At 35.4% G+C, this 15,041-nt stretch overlaps 1 protein-coding gene across 2 annotated transcripts in view; it reads left to right on the top strand.

Annotated features, from left to right (window-relative positions):
• CNTN5 (contactin 5) overlaps positions 1–15,041 on the top strand; it is a 1,402,912-nt gene that overhangs the window by 844,662 nt on the left and 543,209 nt on the right. For both annotated transcript variants that reach the window (XM_059930535.1, XM_059930534.1), the window contains exon 4: positions 14,070–14,291. In XM_059930535.1, coding sequence (XP_059786518.1) covers positions 14,070–14,291 — 222 coding nt within the window. The remainder of the gene's footprint in view (positions 1–14,069; positions 14,292–15,041) is intronic.

Raw genomic sequence — 15,041 nt, 5'->3', positions numbered from 1 at the left:
AATTTTTTTAATTGTAGTATTTATTGCTAACTAATTTCAGCTTTATTTGATTTATTATTAAGTACTATCTGATCTAACTTAAACACACAGAGAACAGGAAGGAAAAGCTAATATAATCATTACGAAGTTAAAACTTTAGGGAAACTTTACTCCAAACAAGAGGGAATTGTTTAATCACTAAATTAATTTGGTTATATTACATAACTAGCTCTTGCCCTTACTAATTTCCTGTGATTAGAAAACAGTATTCATATTATGAAAGAAATATCAATTTAATTCAATCACACATTATGCTTTGGGTAATTTAAAGAGACATCACCTAAACACTATAGACTTTTTTTTTTTTAGAATTTAATTTTATTTATTTTTTTATACAGCAGGTTCTTATTAGTCATCAATTTTATACACATCAGTGTATACATGTCAATCTCAATCTCCCAATTCATCACACCACCATGCCCACCCCCCACCTCTTTTGCCCCTTAGTGCCCATACATTTGTTCTCTACATCTGTGTCTCAATTTCTGTCCTGCAAACCGGTTTATCTGTATCATTTTTCTAGGTTCCACATAGATGCGTTAATATACGACATTTCTTTTTCTCTTTCTGACTTACTTCACTCTGATTCCTCCATCTCCGTTTTTTTCCCTCAAGACTGCTTTGGCTATTCGGGGTCTTTTGTGTCTCTGTACAAATTTTAAGATATTTTGTTCTAGTTCCTTAAAAAATGCCATTGGTAATTTGATAGGGATTGCATTGAATTTGTAGATTGCTTTGGGTAGTATAGTCATTTTCACAATATTGATTCTTCCAATCCAAGAACGTGGTATATCTCTCCATCTGTTGGTATCATGTGTAATTTCTTTCATCAGTGTCTTATAGTTTTCTACATACAGGTCTTTTGTCTCCCTAGATAGGTTTATTCCTAGGTATTTTATTCTTTTTGTTGCAATGGTAAATGGGAGTGTTTCCATAATTATTCTTTCAGATTTTTCATCATTAGTGCATAGGAATGCAAGAGATTTCTGTGCATTAATTTTGTATCCTGCAACTTTACCAAATTATTGATTAGCTCTAGTAGTTTTCTGGTGGCATCTTTAGGATTCTCTGTGTATAATATCATGTCACCTGCAAACAGTGACAGTTTTACTTCTTCATTTCTAATTTGTATTCCTTTTATTTCTTTTTCTTCTCTGATTGCCATGGCTAGGACTTCCCAAACTATGTTGAATAATAGTGGTTAGAGTGGACATCCTTGTCTTGTTCCTGATCTTAGGGGAAATGCTTTCAGTTTTTCACCACTGAGAATGATGTTTGCTGTGGCTTTGTCTTATATGGTCTTTATTTTGTTGAGGTAGGTTCCCTCTATGCCCACTTTCTAGAGAGTTTTTATCATAAATGGGTGTTGAATTTTGTCAAAAGATTTTCTGCATCCATTGAGATGATCATATGGTTTTTATTCTTCAGTTTGTTAATATGGTGTATCACATTGATTGATTTGCGTATATTGAAGAATCCTTGCATCCCTGGGAGAAATCCCACTTGATCATGGTGTATGATCCTTTTAATGTGTTGTTCTATTCTTTTTGCTAGTATTTTGTTGAGGATTCTTGCAGCTATATTCATCAGTGATATTGGTCTGTAATTTTCTTTTTTTGTAGTATCTTTGTCTGGTTTTGGTATCAGGGTGATGGTGGCCTCATAGAATGAATTTGTGAGTGTTCCTTCCTCTACAATATTTTGGAAGAGTTTGAGAAGGATGGGTGTTAGCTCTTCTCTAAATGTTTGATAGAATTCACCTGTGAAGCCATCTGGTCCTGGACTTTTGTTTGTTGGAAGACTTTTAATCACAGTTTCAATTTCATTACTTGTGATTTGTCTGTTCATATTTTCTATTTCATCCTGGTTCAGTCTTGGAAGGTTATACCTTTCTAAGAATTTGTCCATTTCTTCCAGGTTGCCATTTTACTGGCATAGAGTTGTTTGTAGTAGTCTCTTAGGATGCTTTGTATTTCTGTGGTGTCTGTTGTAACTTCTACTTTTTCATTTCTAATTTTATTGATTTGAGTCCTCTCCCTCTTTTTCTTGATGAGTCTGGCTAATGGTTTATCAATTTTGTTTATCTTCTCAAAGAACCACCTTTTAGTTTTATTAGTTTTGCTATTGTTTTCTTTGTTTCTATTTCATTTATTTCTGCTCTGATCTTTATGATTTGTTTCCTTCTGCTAACTTTGGGTTTTGTTTGTTCTTCTTTCTCTAATTCCTTTAGGTGTAAGTTTAGATGGTTTATTTGTGATTTTTCTTGTTTCTTGAGGTAGGCTTGTATAGCTGTAAACTTCCCTCTTAGAACTGCTGTTGCTGCATTCCATAGGTTTTGGATTGTCATGTTTTCATTGTCATTTGTCTGTAGGTATTTCTTGATTTCCTCTTTGATTTCTTCCGTGATCACCTGGTTATTTAGTACCATATTGTTTAGCCTCCATGTGTTTGTATTTTTTACTTTTTTCCCTGTAATTGGTTTCTAATCTCGTAGCGTTGTGGTCAGAAAAGATGCTGAATATGATTTCAATATCCTTAAATTTACTGAGGCTTGATTTGTGACCCAAGATGTGATCTATCCTGGAGAATGTTCCATGTGCACTTGAGTAGAAGGTGTAATCTGCTGTTTTTGGATGGAATGTCCTATAAATAACAATTAAATCTATTAGGTCTATTGTGTCATTTAAAGCTTGTGTTTCTTTATTAATTTTCTGTTTGGATGATCTGTCCATTGGTGTAAGTGAGGTGTTAAAGTCCCCCACTATTATTGTGTCACTGTTGATTTCCTCTTTTATAGCTGTTAGCAGTTGCCTTATGTATTGAGGTGCTCCTATCTTGGGTGCATTTATATTTATAATTGTTATATCTTCTTCTTGGATTGATCCCTTGATCATTATGTAGTGTCGTTCCTTGTCTCTTGTAATATTCTTTATTTTAAAGTATATTTTATCTGATATAAGTATTGCTACTCCAGCTTTCTTTTGATTTCCATTTGCATGGAATATTTTTTTCCATCCCCTCACTTTTAGTCTGTATGTGTTCCTAGGTCTGAAGTTGGTCTCTTGTAGACAGCATATATATTGGTCTTGTTTTTGTATTCATTCAGCAAGTCTGTGTCTTTTGGTTGGAGCATTTAGTCCACTCAAGTTTAAGGTGATTATCGATATGTATGTTCCTATTACCATTTTCTTAATCGTTTTGGGTTTGTTTTTGTAGGTCCTTTTCTTCTCTTGTGTTTCCCACTTAGAGAAGTTCCTTTAGCATTTGTTGTTGAGCTGGTTTGGTGGTGCTGAATTCTCTTAGATTTTCCTTGTCTCTAAAGCTTTTGATTTCTCCATTGAATCTGAATGAGATCCATGCCGGGTAGAGTAATCTTGGTTGTAGGTTCTTCTCTTTCATCACTTTAAGTATATCATGCCACTCCCTTCTGGCTTGCAGAGTTTCTGCTTAGAAATCGGCTGTTAACCTTATGGGACTTCCTTTGTATGTTATTTGTCGTTTTTCCCTTGCTGCTTTCAATAATTTTTCTTTGTCTTTAATTTTTGCCCATTTGATTACGATGTGTCTTGGTGTGTTTCTCCTTGGGTTTATCCTGTTTGGGACTCTCTGTGCTTCCTGGACTTGGGTGGCTATTTCCTTTCCCATGTTAGGGAATTTTTCAACTATAATCTCTTCAAATATTTTCTCTGGTCCTTTCTCTCTCTCTTCTCCTTCTGGGAACCCTATAATGTGAATGTTGTTGCATTTAATGTTGTCCCAGAAGTCTCTTAGGCTGTCTTCATTTCTTTTCATTCTTTTTTCTTTATTCTGTTCCGCAGCAGTGAATTCCACCAATCTGTCTTCCAGGTCACTAATCCGTTTTTCTGCCTCAGGTATTCTGCTATTGATTCCTTCTAGTGTAGTTTTCATTTCAATTATTGTATTGTTCATCTCTGTTTGTTCTTAAATTCTTCTAGGTCTTTGTTAAACATTTCTTGCATCTTCTCGATCTTTGCCTCCATTCCTTTTCCAAGGTCCTGGATCATCTTCACTATCATTATTCTGAATTCTTTTTCTGGAAGTTTGCCTATCTCCACTTCATTTAGTTGTTTTTCTGGGGTTTTACCTTGTTCCTTCATCTGGTACATAGCCTTCTGCCTTTTCATCTTGTCTATCTTTCTATGAATATGGTTTTTGTTCCACAGGCTGCAGGATTGTAGTTTTTCTTGCTTCTGCTGTCTGCCCTCTAAATACTATAGATTTTAAAAAATTTTTTTTTTTTTTCAAAGAAATTCACGTTCTTTTATTTATTTATTTATTTATTTATGACTGTGTTGAGTCTTCGTTTCTGTGCGAGGGCTTTCTCTAGTTGCGGCAAGTGGGGACCACTCTTCATCGCGGTGCGCGGGCCTCTCACCATCGCGGCCTCTCTTGTTGCGGAGCACAGGCTCCAGACGCGCAGGCTCAGTAATTGTGGCTCACGGTTCCAGTTGCTCCGCGGCATGTGGGATCTTCCCAGACCAGGGCTCGAACCCGTGTCCCCTCCATTGGCAGGCAGATTCTCAACCACTGCGCCACCAGGGAAGCCCTAAAAATTTTTGACAATAGTGAAAAATGTATATATGAGAACAGTAAGAAGCTCTCTCTCTTTTTTTTTTTTTTTTTGCAGTAAAAGCATATATACTTCCCAGATTAAGGTGTAACAACTTTCATGATCTATCTGTGCATATAACTGAGCATTAGTATTCAGAAGAGAAGATAAAGTTCTCCAAATTTGAAATCATTATGACATCAAATCTAAACACAGTGTACCTAAAAAGGAGTGATAGAAATAATTTAGAGCTATGTTTCTTTTTTACCCTGTAAGTATGTATATTTTTCATCTTATGTAGAGAACACTAGAAATGCAATGCTGTTAAAATTTTTTTTCTTACATCAGTAAGAAAAGTACTACAGTTTAGATGTCATACTTTGGTGCTTTAAAAATGGTGAATTTCATCCTCTGCACATCCTTTCTTACTCCTGCAGCTAAAACACTGTAAAGTTTACACATAGTACACTTCTTGAAGAAAGTGCTGAGTTGAGACATAGAATCTATGTGACTCAGGCTCTATCAGACTGTCCTCTGCCATAGATGAAGACAACCAAATGGAAATGATGCACATTATTTATAAATTATTAACCAGTTTTAAATATGCTTCACATGACTAGCTTCACTGAGGGGTTACATCCATCTTTGCAAGCTTCATAAAACAGTAGCAGGCTAAAGTTGTACAATTAACATTAATTCTTTTCAAAGAGAGGACAGCCTTAGCAATTACCTTGAAAAAGATCAGATATCAAATTTCTTTATGCTGACTTTGATGCCAAATTGAGTCACACTGTGGGCGTGGATATTGTATGACTTCTGCTCTTTCTGTGCACAGGGTCATCAGTAAATGGTGGCACTCTTTGCTCCTCTGACTTATGAGCCAGTGATTAAGCATTAATATTCTTCAGAGCATCACATATCACTTGCTGCTATAGTTTACTTATATTTATAAGAGTTTAAATAAATATTTAAAATCAAACTAGAACTATAGGAAATAAATGAATCTATATAAAGACCTGTCATTTCATAAATTTTTGCTGTTGCTTACCCTTGTTTGGCTATAAAAATTAACAGCACTGTATGGATAATGGACAGAAAACATTCAAATACAGAATCCAATAATGATGGTCTCGTTTTATCATTAAGATTTTAAGTGCTTTAAGTTCCTGGTACATATGTTTTTCACACTTAGTAATAGAGATAGAATTCTGAAGTATGGTTGGTACCAGAAAATTCAGGAAATTTCATATATGGTAAGAGATTAAATATTTTAAAATGTATCCTTTATCATATTGACGTTTTCATCTTTATTTATTCATAAATATAGCCATAAAATTCTAGTCCTGCTAATTCTAATCCATTATTTTTGAATATTATTTACATTCAATAGCAATGTTACACCTATAAACTGACCTTTTAATTAATGAAAAAACGGTGCTACTAGTTCCAAGACTGAAGTGGTGGCAATGTCATTCTGACTTAATAGACTACAATTTTATTAAATAATATAAGTGCAGTTGTCCTGGGTCAGATAATATTCAGGGTCATTTTATTAGGAAATATTTAATGAAGGTATTAATATTTACTCATACCCAACCTCCAGCTGGAATCCCATGGTGTGAGAGCACCAGGTTAATTGAGTTTTATCATAAAATCTCTAGACCACTTAATAACTGTAATGCACATTCCCTAAGGTCTGATCTATGAGAAGTGGAAAAATAGAAGAAAAAATGATTAATGTATAACTAGATTCTGCCGACACTTTCAGCATTGATATTCATTAAAAGTTTGAGCAACTGATGAAGATTTCTCTGGAAAGAAATTATGAGTCACTTTTCCTTCCAAACCCGGGATAGGAATAGGGAAAAAAGATAGATAAGTATTGATTTAGCCAATATAAACACAAGAATTTATAGGCTTTGAGTTTTCTGTAGATCTATGTTTTCCATCAGGGGCCACAATTTTTTCTTAGGAACTTACTCGTGGGAATTTATCTGTCAGGGTAATAGAAGTCTCACTATTCCTCTTTCATTTTTCACGCTTTTAATTCCTCAGAGTAAAGTGAGTATTAAAATTTGGTATTTATACTTTCATTTTGTAACCCTATCAAATCTGGAAGGAGTAAGCCCAATATTCAATTACATCCACCAGATGGGAATGCAGATTGGTGCAGCCACTATGAAACACTAAATTGAAAAGATATATGCACCCTTCTGCTTACTGAAGCATTATTTACAATAGCCAAGATATGGAAACAACTTAAGTGCCCATCAAGAGGTGAATGGATAGAGAAGATATGATATGATATATATATATATAAATATTACTCAGCCCTAAAAGAGAATGAAATTTTGCCATTTGTGACAACATGGATGGACCTAGAGGATATTATGCTAAGTGAAATATGGCAGAAAGAGAAAGACAAACACTGTGTGATTTCACTTATATGCAGAATATAAAAAATAAATGAAAAAATGATCAAGCATAACCAAAAAGAAACAGAGTCATAGGTACAGAGGAAAAACAGGTGGTTGCCAGAGGGGAGGGAGATAGGGGGAGGAGAGAAATAGGTAAGGAAGATTAAGCAGTATAAACTTTCAATTAAAAAATAAATGAGTCACAGGTATGAAATGAACTGTGCGGGGAATATAGCCAATAGTTATGTAATATCTTTGTATGGTGACAGATGACAGCTAGACTTATCATGGTGATCATTTTGAAATATATAGAAATATTGAATCACTATCTCATCTACCAGGAACTAACAGTATTGAAGGTCAGTTATACTTCAAAACCAACCAAACAAACAAAGAAACAAACTGATAAAAAAGGAGATCAGATTTGTGGTTACCAGAGGTGGTGGGTTGGGGGAGGGGAAATTGGATGAAGGTGATCAAAAAGTACAAACTTCTGGTTATAAGATAAATAAGTACTAGGGATGGAATGTACAACATTATAAAGATAATGAACACTGCTGTATGTTATAAATGAAAGTTGTTAAGGGAGTAAATCCTGAGTTTTCATCACAAGGAAAAAATTTTTTTTCTATTTATATGATGTTGTATCTATATGAGATGATGGGTGCTCACTAAACCCATTGTGGGGATCATCTCATGGTGTATTAAGTGAAAACATTATGTTGTACACCTTAAACTTATACAGTGCTGCATGTTAATTATATCTCAATAAAACTGGAAAAAATTTATGTCCACCAGAAAGTAGTACAGGGTGTTAACTAAAGTGCAGATTATATATATATATATATCATATGTTAAAAAGTGCAGATAATATATTTATCATATATTGAGTTCTTACTGTGAACCAGGTAAAGCTCTAAAGTTCTAAGGGCTTTATGTGTATTGATTTATTTAATCTCTACAACAACCTATGAGGGAAGTACTATTGTTATCCCCCATTCTAAAGACAAGGAAATTGGGGCACAGAGCCATTCATGTCTTGCCCAAAGCCACAGAGCTGCTTTGAGGTAGAGGAGTCCAGATTCAATGAGGCCATCTAACTTTGGAGCCTATACTGCAGACAGGTTTACTGACAGATCCAAAATTCTCATTCAATAAAACGAGTGGCCAAGGTGTAGGAGGAAGATGTACACACCACAGCCAAGAGAAGAGATTTTGTTCCCAGTAACTCAGTCATGATATCAGCAAAGAAAACTAAATGTTGTTGGCAAGCTTCTTCCCAGGGCACTCTGCTTTCTTTGTTTTCCTTTTTCCTCATTATATGTATCATAGTTCTTAGTTTTATATATTTTAAGAATAATTTTGTTTGTTTATTTAATGTTCCTCTATTAATACTTTACTCAAGTGTAATCTTCTACCAATACTCCCAGATTGTAAATTCCATGAAGTCAGGAACCACATGTGATTTACTTGCAACTGTATCCACACTTCCCAACGTTTAGTAGAAATTCAATGAAGAAATGTTGAAAAAGTCAATGAATGCTGAGTGAGAAAAGAGTGAATTTGGGAGAAAATGATGTTTGAGCTTGCTGAAAGCAAGCAAGGAGTTATGTGTGGAAGGAATTCAGTCCAGAGGCCACTGGATTGTCACTTAGTATTTATATTTCACTAAGCTTCTTTGAAATCCTGGGCTCAGAATTTAGACCCAACCTACTCTCCTATTTCTTAAATAACAATTCTTGAAGTGATGACTAAAAACAGATTTTGAACCCTGAGTAATATTTACCAAATGATCTATTTTGAGAGATGTCTTTTAGGACAGAGGTCAGGAAATTTTTAGGAGCTGAGGCAGAACCACTAAAGGAGAGTGAGCAAAGAGACATTACTTAGAAGAAGGAGTTAAGAGTAGGAAATATCGGAATATCAAAGACTTGGAGCTGGGTCCAAGTAACTGAGACTAGAGTAAACATGGAATTCATCTGGGAAGGAGTTGATGTTCATGAACAAGAGCATTTAAGAGCTAGTGTAAATGGAGAAGATTTTTTTTTTTTATAGTACACCAACATTTAAAAGTTGAAGAGACAAAGAAGAACTAGGCAAGGAAATAAGGAGTATCCAAGGAAATAGGAATAAAAACATGAGATTGTAGTATCCCGGAATCACATGAAGAAAATATTTAAAGAAAAAAGGAATGGTTAGCCATGTTGCACACAGCTGATAGGCCTAGTAGAGTGATAATTGATCCTTACATTTAGCAGTGACCTGGTCACTATTAACTTGGAAGAGAGTCTTTACTGTGGAGTGGTACAGGCAAGGCTGCTTGGAATAGGCTCAAGGGAGAAGGGGAGGAGATGAATTGAACACAGTGACCATCCTTAGCTCTTCTCAAGAAGTCTTGATGTAAAGGAAAATAAGTGGAAGAAATGGTAGGTCAAGGTGGCCTTTTTAAGGTTAGAGGAATTTCTGTACAGTTATGGGAACGATCTAACAGGGAGACGATGATTGATGCTGAAGGAGAGACAGAGGGGAATTTCTAGAACGATGTCCTTCAGGTGTCAAGATAGGATGGAATGAGATTCAATGCACACAACTGGCCTTTAATAGGTGCACAGACTATTTATCCATAGCATATCAGTGAATGCAAGGCAGGGTATATGAGTGTACATACAGGTGGTGGGAGCATGTGAAGGACACTTTCTTCTGATTTCTTCTAATTTCTCAGTGAAACAGAAAGCACCATCATCAGGAGATCCAACAAGGTGTGGAGCTTGAGGACAGAAGATAAGATGTAAATATAAAAGTCCTGTAATTGAAACACCATTTCCCATTTATTTATGCTAATATATCTATTTTCCAGAGCTGAGGATCCCCAGAACTTGGATCGCAGAGTGGGAAAATCAGAGATGTCAGAAAAAAAGCCTGGGCAGCTAGAAGGGCATCAGGTAGAAGAACTAAAACTGCCCTTGAGAGAGGGAGACCTCACTGAATTAATAATCAGTTGCTCTCAGACCAGGAGACTAATGGAGGCTACCGGCTAAGTCCAGGGTCTTTACGTCTAAGGCAATGGAAGTGACAGCTTAGGGGTTTGAGACTCTCTCCAGAGCCTGGAAATTCCTCTTCAGCTCCTGACTCTGACTCCACTTTCACGTACAACTGTGCATTGTATGTGGAGCAGTAGGACAGCCTTGATACTGCTGGGCATCCCCTCTTTGCAGGGCAGCATCTCCACACTGATCTTTAACACTGTCTACTGCTCTCCCATTTGCTTTGAAAGACTCTCTTCCCTTCCCTTCCCTTCAATGACATTCCACTTTTCTGCTTTTCCTCTTTCCTTTCCAGGTTCCACTACCTCCGCTTTTGTTTGAAATGCTGGTGCTCCTCAGGTTACCATTTTAAACACTCTAGTTCTCATTTTACCTATTTCATTGGCAAATGTATCAATTCTCATAGCTTTTATAACCACCTATTTGGTTACCATTTAATAATCTCTCATGAGCCTTTATGTTTACAGAATTTTATAATCAACATAAATGCGCTAGAAGCACCTCTAGCTCTCTACCTGCCCAAAATTAAATTATTGAGCTTTCATCTCAAGCACGTGCCTTTTCCTGCATTTTTATCCATCTTCTTGTAGCACAGACCATCCTCAGTTTCTTACTTTCCCTTCCTTGCCTGCAATTCAATCTGTCAGTAATTTTATTGATTTCTTTTCCATACAGATGATCACCTTCTCAGTTCTGACTAATCTTTGCTTTTATTACAGTTTTAGGCTCTTGGGTAGTCTTTTTTCCTTTTGTCTTAATCCAAATGGCACTTCAGCCAGAGTGATCCTTCTAAAATGCATATTGTTTTCTTTCCATTTTCTCCTGACATACCAGGCATTTCATCACTGGTCCCTTGCTTACTTATCCAGCCTTACCTCTTCTCTCACCTGTATGCCTCTGACCCTGGGTTCCAGACTATTTTAATCTACCAAGTATGACATGCTGCCTTTCCTTTCCAGTTCTTCTTCATATACTATCTCCTCTTTGTATAGAATATCTTTCTTTTCCTACACAGAGTTTTGCTGAGCTAATCACTAACAGGCTTTCAGGGCTCAGTTTGGATAGTATTTCAAACTGAAAATCATTTTCTGATGTCCCTAGGCTGAATGAGAGGATTCTTCAGCTATGGATGAGAGTCCATAGGTTCCTGAATTTACTTTTCTCTCACACTAAAGTTGCACACATAGTTACCTTTCTTCTCCACTAGATCATAAGCTCCTTGAAGGCTGATGCAACACAATTTTCCCTCAGAATCCATGGGGCAATGGTTCCAAGACTCCTCTGGATACCAAGATCCGAGGATGCTCAAGGCCCTTGTATAAAATGGCTTAGTATTTACATATAACCCACACACATCCTCCTGAATACTTTAAATCATCTCTAGATTATTTATAATACCTAGTACAATGTAAATATTATATAAATAGTTGTTGGTGTGCAGCAAATTCAAGTTTTGCTTTTTGGAACTTCCTGGAAAATTTTTTCCCTGAATATTTTTGATTTGTGGTTGGTTGAATCTGTGGATGCAGAATCTGCAGATATGAAGAGACAACTATATTTGTTCATCCTTGTATCCCTCGCACTTATCCCCTACTGAGTTCTCATTACACACTTTTTGAATACATGAATGAATGAATAAATTGTTAGATTTCTAGTAGCAGCTTTGGAGTCACTTTAATTGATGAAAAAGTAATTTCTATTGCAACAGATGCAACTGATTACATAACAAATGAAATCCTGTTGTGAAATACAACAACCAAATCCTAATTTGGTTCATCTCTAATTACATGGAGTGTCATAAGCCAATTATTGTACCACTTGGACAGTATGCATTTTGTTTATATATATATATATGTTTTACAAGCATGATCCTGGCTTTTTTGAACCTCATTATGGCCCTTCTAGCTTTCCATTGATTATCCTTATCTAGCTTTAAGAACTATAAGCCACATTCTCATACTCCATTTTAATTTTAAACACTAGCATGGGACAGTTCTTTTTTTCTTTCTTATATGAGCAAGGTAGGCAGCTAAAACAAAAGCAACAGACTGCACAGAGAAATGAGTAGGTTCAGAGACTACAACTACAAACTACCTTAAAGGAAACTCATTCTCTTTTCATTACCTTACACCTCTAGGTGCCAAAACTTGCATTTAATTTCAGGTTTTAAAAGAGATTTTATGTCTACCCATAATCTGTTCTCATATAGTTTGCCCAGGAGAGCTTAGCTATTTTCAGTTAAAATTGATCCACCTTTACCAGACTTGTGGTTGAACACAAAGACTAAAGGACATGAATCTCTTAACAGCTCCTGATGGGATTGGACTACACATATCATGCTCATTTTAAAGGTGGAGTGCATCTAAAAATATACCTTTTTGAGTTTCAGAGAAATCATATTTACAATTTCACAGAACAGAAAATGTTAAATTTAGTTTGATGCTTAACACCTAAAGGGTTATTTTCAAATCACAGAAATGCTTCATGCATTCCAAAATATCTCTATGAGACAGGATAATGATTCTAAATAATCTTAATTGTGAGAAAGCTTACTCACAAATATAAATTATTTTTTATCCAAAATTAAATTAACATCCATTAAGTTGAAATGTCAAATACTCTGACCAAAAATGTCTGACTCCTAAAAGTATTTCCAAAATCAACGAATTGTCGAATACAGCTGATATTAGATATAGAAAAAATCCAATTCTTAATTGTTTTTTAGAATTCATCATAATTAGTTTGTGTTTTTAATCGTTTGATATATACACCAAACTGACTTCCCTGTGGTCATAAAGGAGAGTCAGTACAATCTACTTCAGGCACTATGCATATCTTTTCTAATGAAAAATCTTGGAAATTAAAGTAAAATATGGGCAATACATTTCTCAATAATCATTAAAGGTAGGGATTTCATAATAGTATTCCTACTTAATAATATTTTTATATAGATTATATATAACAAACTCTACAAAACAAATTCCATGTATTTTTTTTTACATTCCATAATGAATTTGACTGCTTTTCAAGAACATGAGGCATAACTTACAGTCTAGTGCAAATATATATGCTTCATTAGACACATTTCCTACTATATGATAAATTTTAGGTGATGAAGATCCAATTTATATTTGTAGAATGTAATTGATAATGCTGTTTTCCTCTTTTTCTCATTTTTAAATAATAAAGAACTGATTTAATGTGTGTGAATGGATATTTTAATATTAAGACCAAATATTCCTGACAAAGAAAATAAAAGAAATGAAATTTGGATGGATTGCGTCCTTCTTCCCTCCCTTCCTTTCTTCCTTCTTTCCTTCATTCCTCCTTTCCTTCCTTCCTTTTTCTCTTTTCTTTCCTCCTTTCCTTTCCTTTTCTTTTTTTAAAATTAATTAATTAATTTATTTTTGGCTGCATTGGGTTTTCATTGCTGCGTGTGGGCTTTCTCTACTTGCGGCGAGCAGGGGCTACTCTTCATTGTGGTGCACGAACTTCTCATTGCGGTGGCTTCTCTTGTTGCGAGCACGGGCTCTAGGTGTGCAGCCTCCAGAAGTTGTGGCACGTGGGCTCAGTAGTTGTGGCTCGCAGGCTCTAGAGTGCAGGCTCAGTAGTTGTGGCACATGGGCTTAGTTGCTCTGCAGCATGTGGGATCTTCCCGGACCAGGGCTCAAACCCGTGTCCCCTGCATTGGCAGGCGGATCCTAACCATTGTGCCACGAGGGAAGTCCCTCTTTTCCTTTCTTTTCATTCCTCCTTCATGTCTTTTTTCTCTCTTTCTTTCTTTCTTGCAAAACACCAACTTTATAACTAGTAAAGTTTTCAGAAAATGTTTTAAAATATATTTTTAATATTTTATTTTTTTCCATTCCCACTGTAGTTTGCATTTTGTTGCATCTCCAAGGGAGATTTTCAACAATGTCTTCAGAAGAAAAAATTTCAGTAAAAAAACTAGTTTCCTCAGAATTCACTTTTTATTATTACTTTTTTTTTTTTTTACAGAATATTCTGGAACTCTTCCTGGTCTCCCTACTTCATATGCTACTTTGCTAAGAATTAAGAAGAGTTCATCTTCATCCCTCTATGGTTCAAAAACTAGACCACGATACAGCAGTCCTCCATTAGGAACACTGAGTGTTTCTTCACCGAGCTGGCGAGGGGCAGCTCAACATTATTATTCCCCCATCAATCTTTATCATTCCTCAGATGCCTTCAAACAAGATGGTAAGTGTCAAAAGAAAATTGCACCTGTTGGAGTTAAGCAGGGAAAAAAGACTTTATTCAAGACTATTGCAGTAGGAGTTAAGCCTATTACAATAGAGGAGAGAGGTTAAACTCAACTGTGAAACAGAAAGTGAGTTTTTAAGATCTGGAAAGATGGAGGACATTAAGGAGGAGTTGGTCCAGTGTAATAAGGCCATCTGTGTTTACTAATTGGTGCCTATTGAAGTTAGCCTCTTACCATCTTATAGAGTCTGGGAAATAGGGACCCTCTCTTTTTTGATGATTACATTTCAAAAAAAAAAAAAAAAGGTCCTTGAGAAAGACATTCTTGGGTTTTACAACTGGTAAGAGACTGAGTAAAGATTTACATTTCACAGAAGCAAAGAAGGAATTTATAATTGTAGTTCTTCTAAAGTAAATGCTGTAAGAAAATGGAGGTTAGGGGACCAGAGTCAGGAGGAAACCTGTCAAAAGTTAAGTGAAGCTGAGGAAAATGTTAAGGCCATCTTGGTCATAAGTTAGTCTTATGTTCCACACCTATTTCAAAATTTTTTTAATGTGTTTAATTATAATTGCTTCCAATTCTGATTTAGGATTAAGACTAAATAAATTCATATACTGAAAGCAAAAATATTAAATTTCTGAAGGACAATTTGACAATGAAAATCAAGATCCTCAAAATAGTCATATCCTTCAATCTCATATTTTATTTCTAGAAATGTGTTTTGCATAAGGAAATAATAAACAATG

The sequence above is a fragment of the Balaenoptera ricei genome, chromosome 8 (genome assembly GCF_028023285.1).
Source record: "Balaenoptera ricei isolate mBalRic1 chromosome 8, mBalRic1.hap2, whole genome shotgun sequence".
Classification (NCBI taxonomy): domain Eukaryota; kingdom Metazoa; phylum Chordata; class Mammalia; order Artiodactyla; family Balaenopteridae; genus Balaenoptera; species Balaenoptera ricei.
The sequence above is the reverse complement of the archived record's forward strand: the minus strand, read 5'-3'. Positions and strand labels throughout refer to the sequence as shown.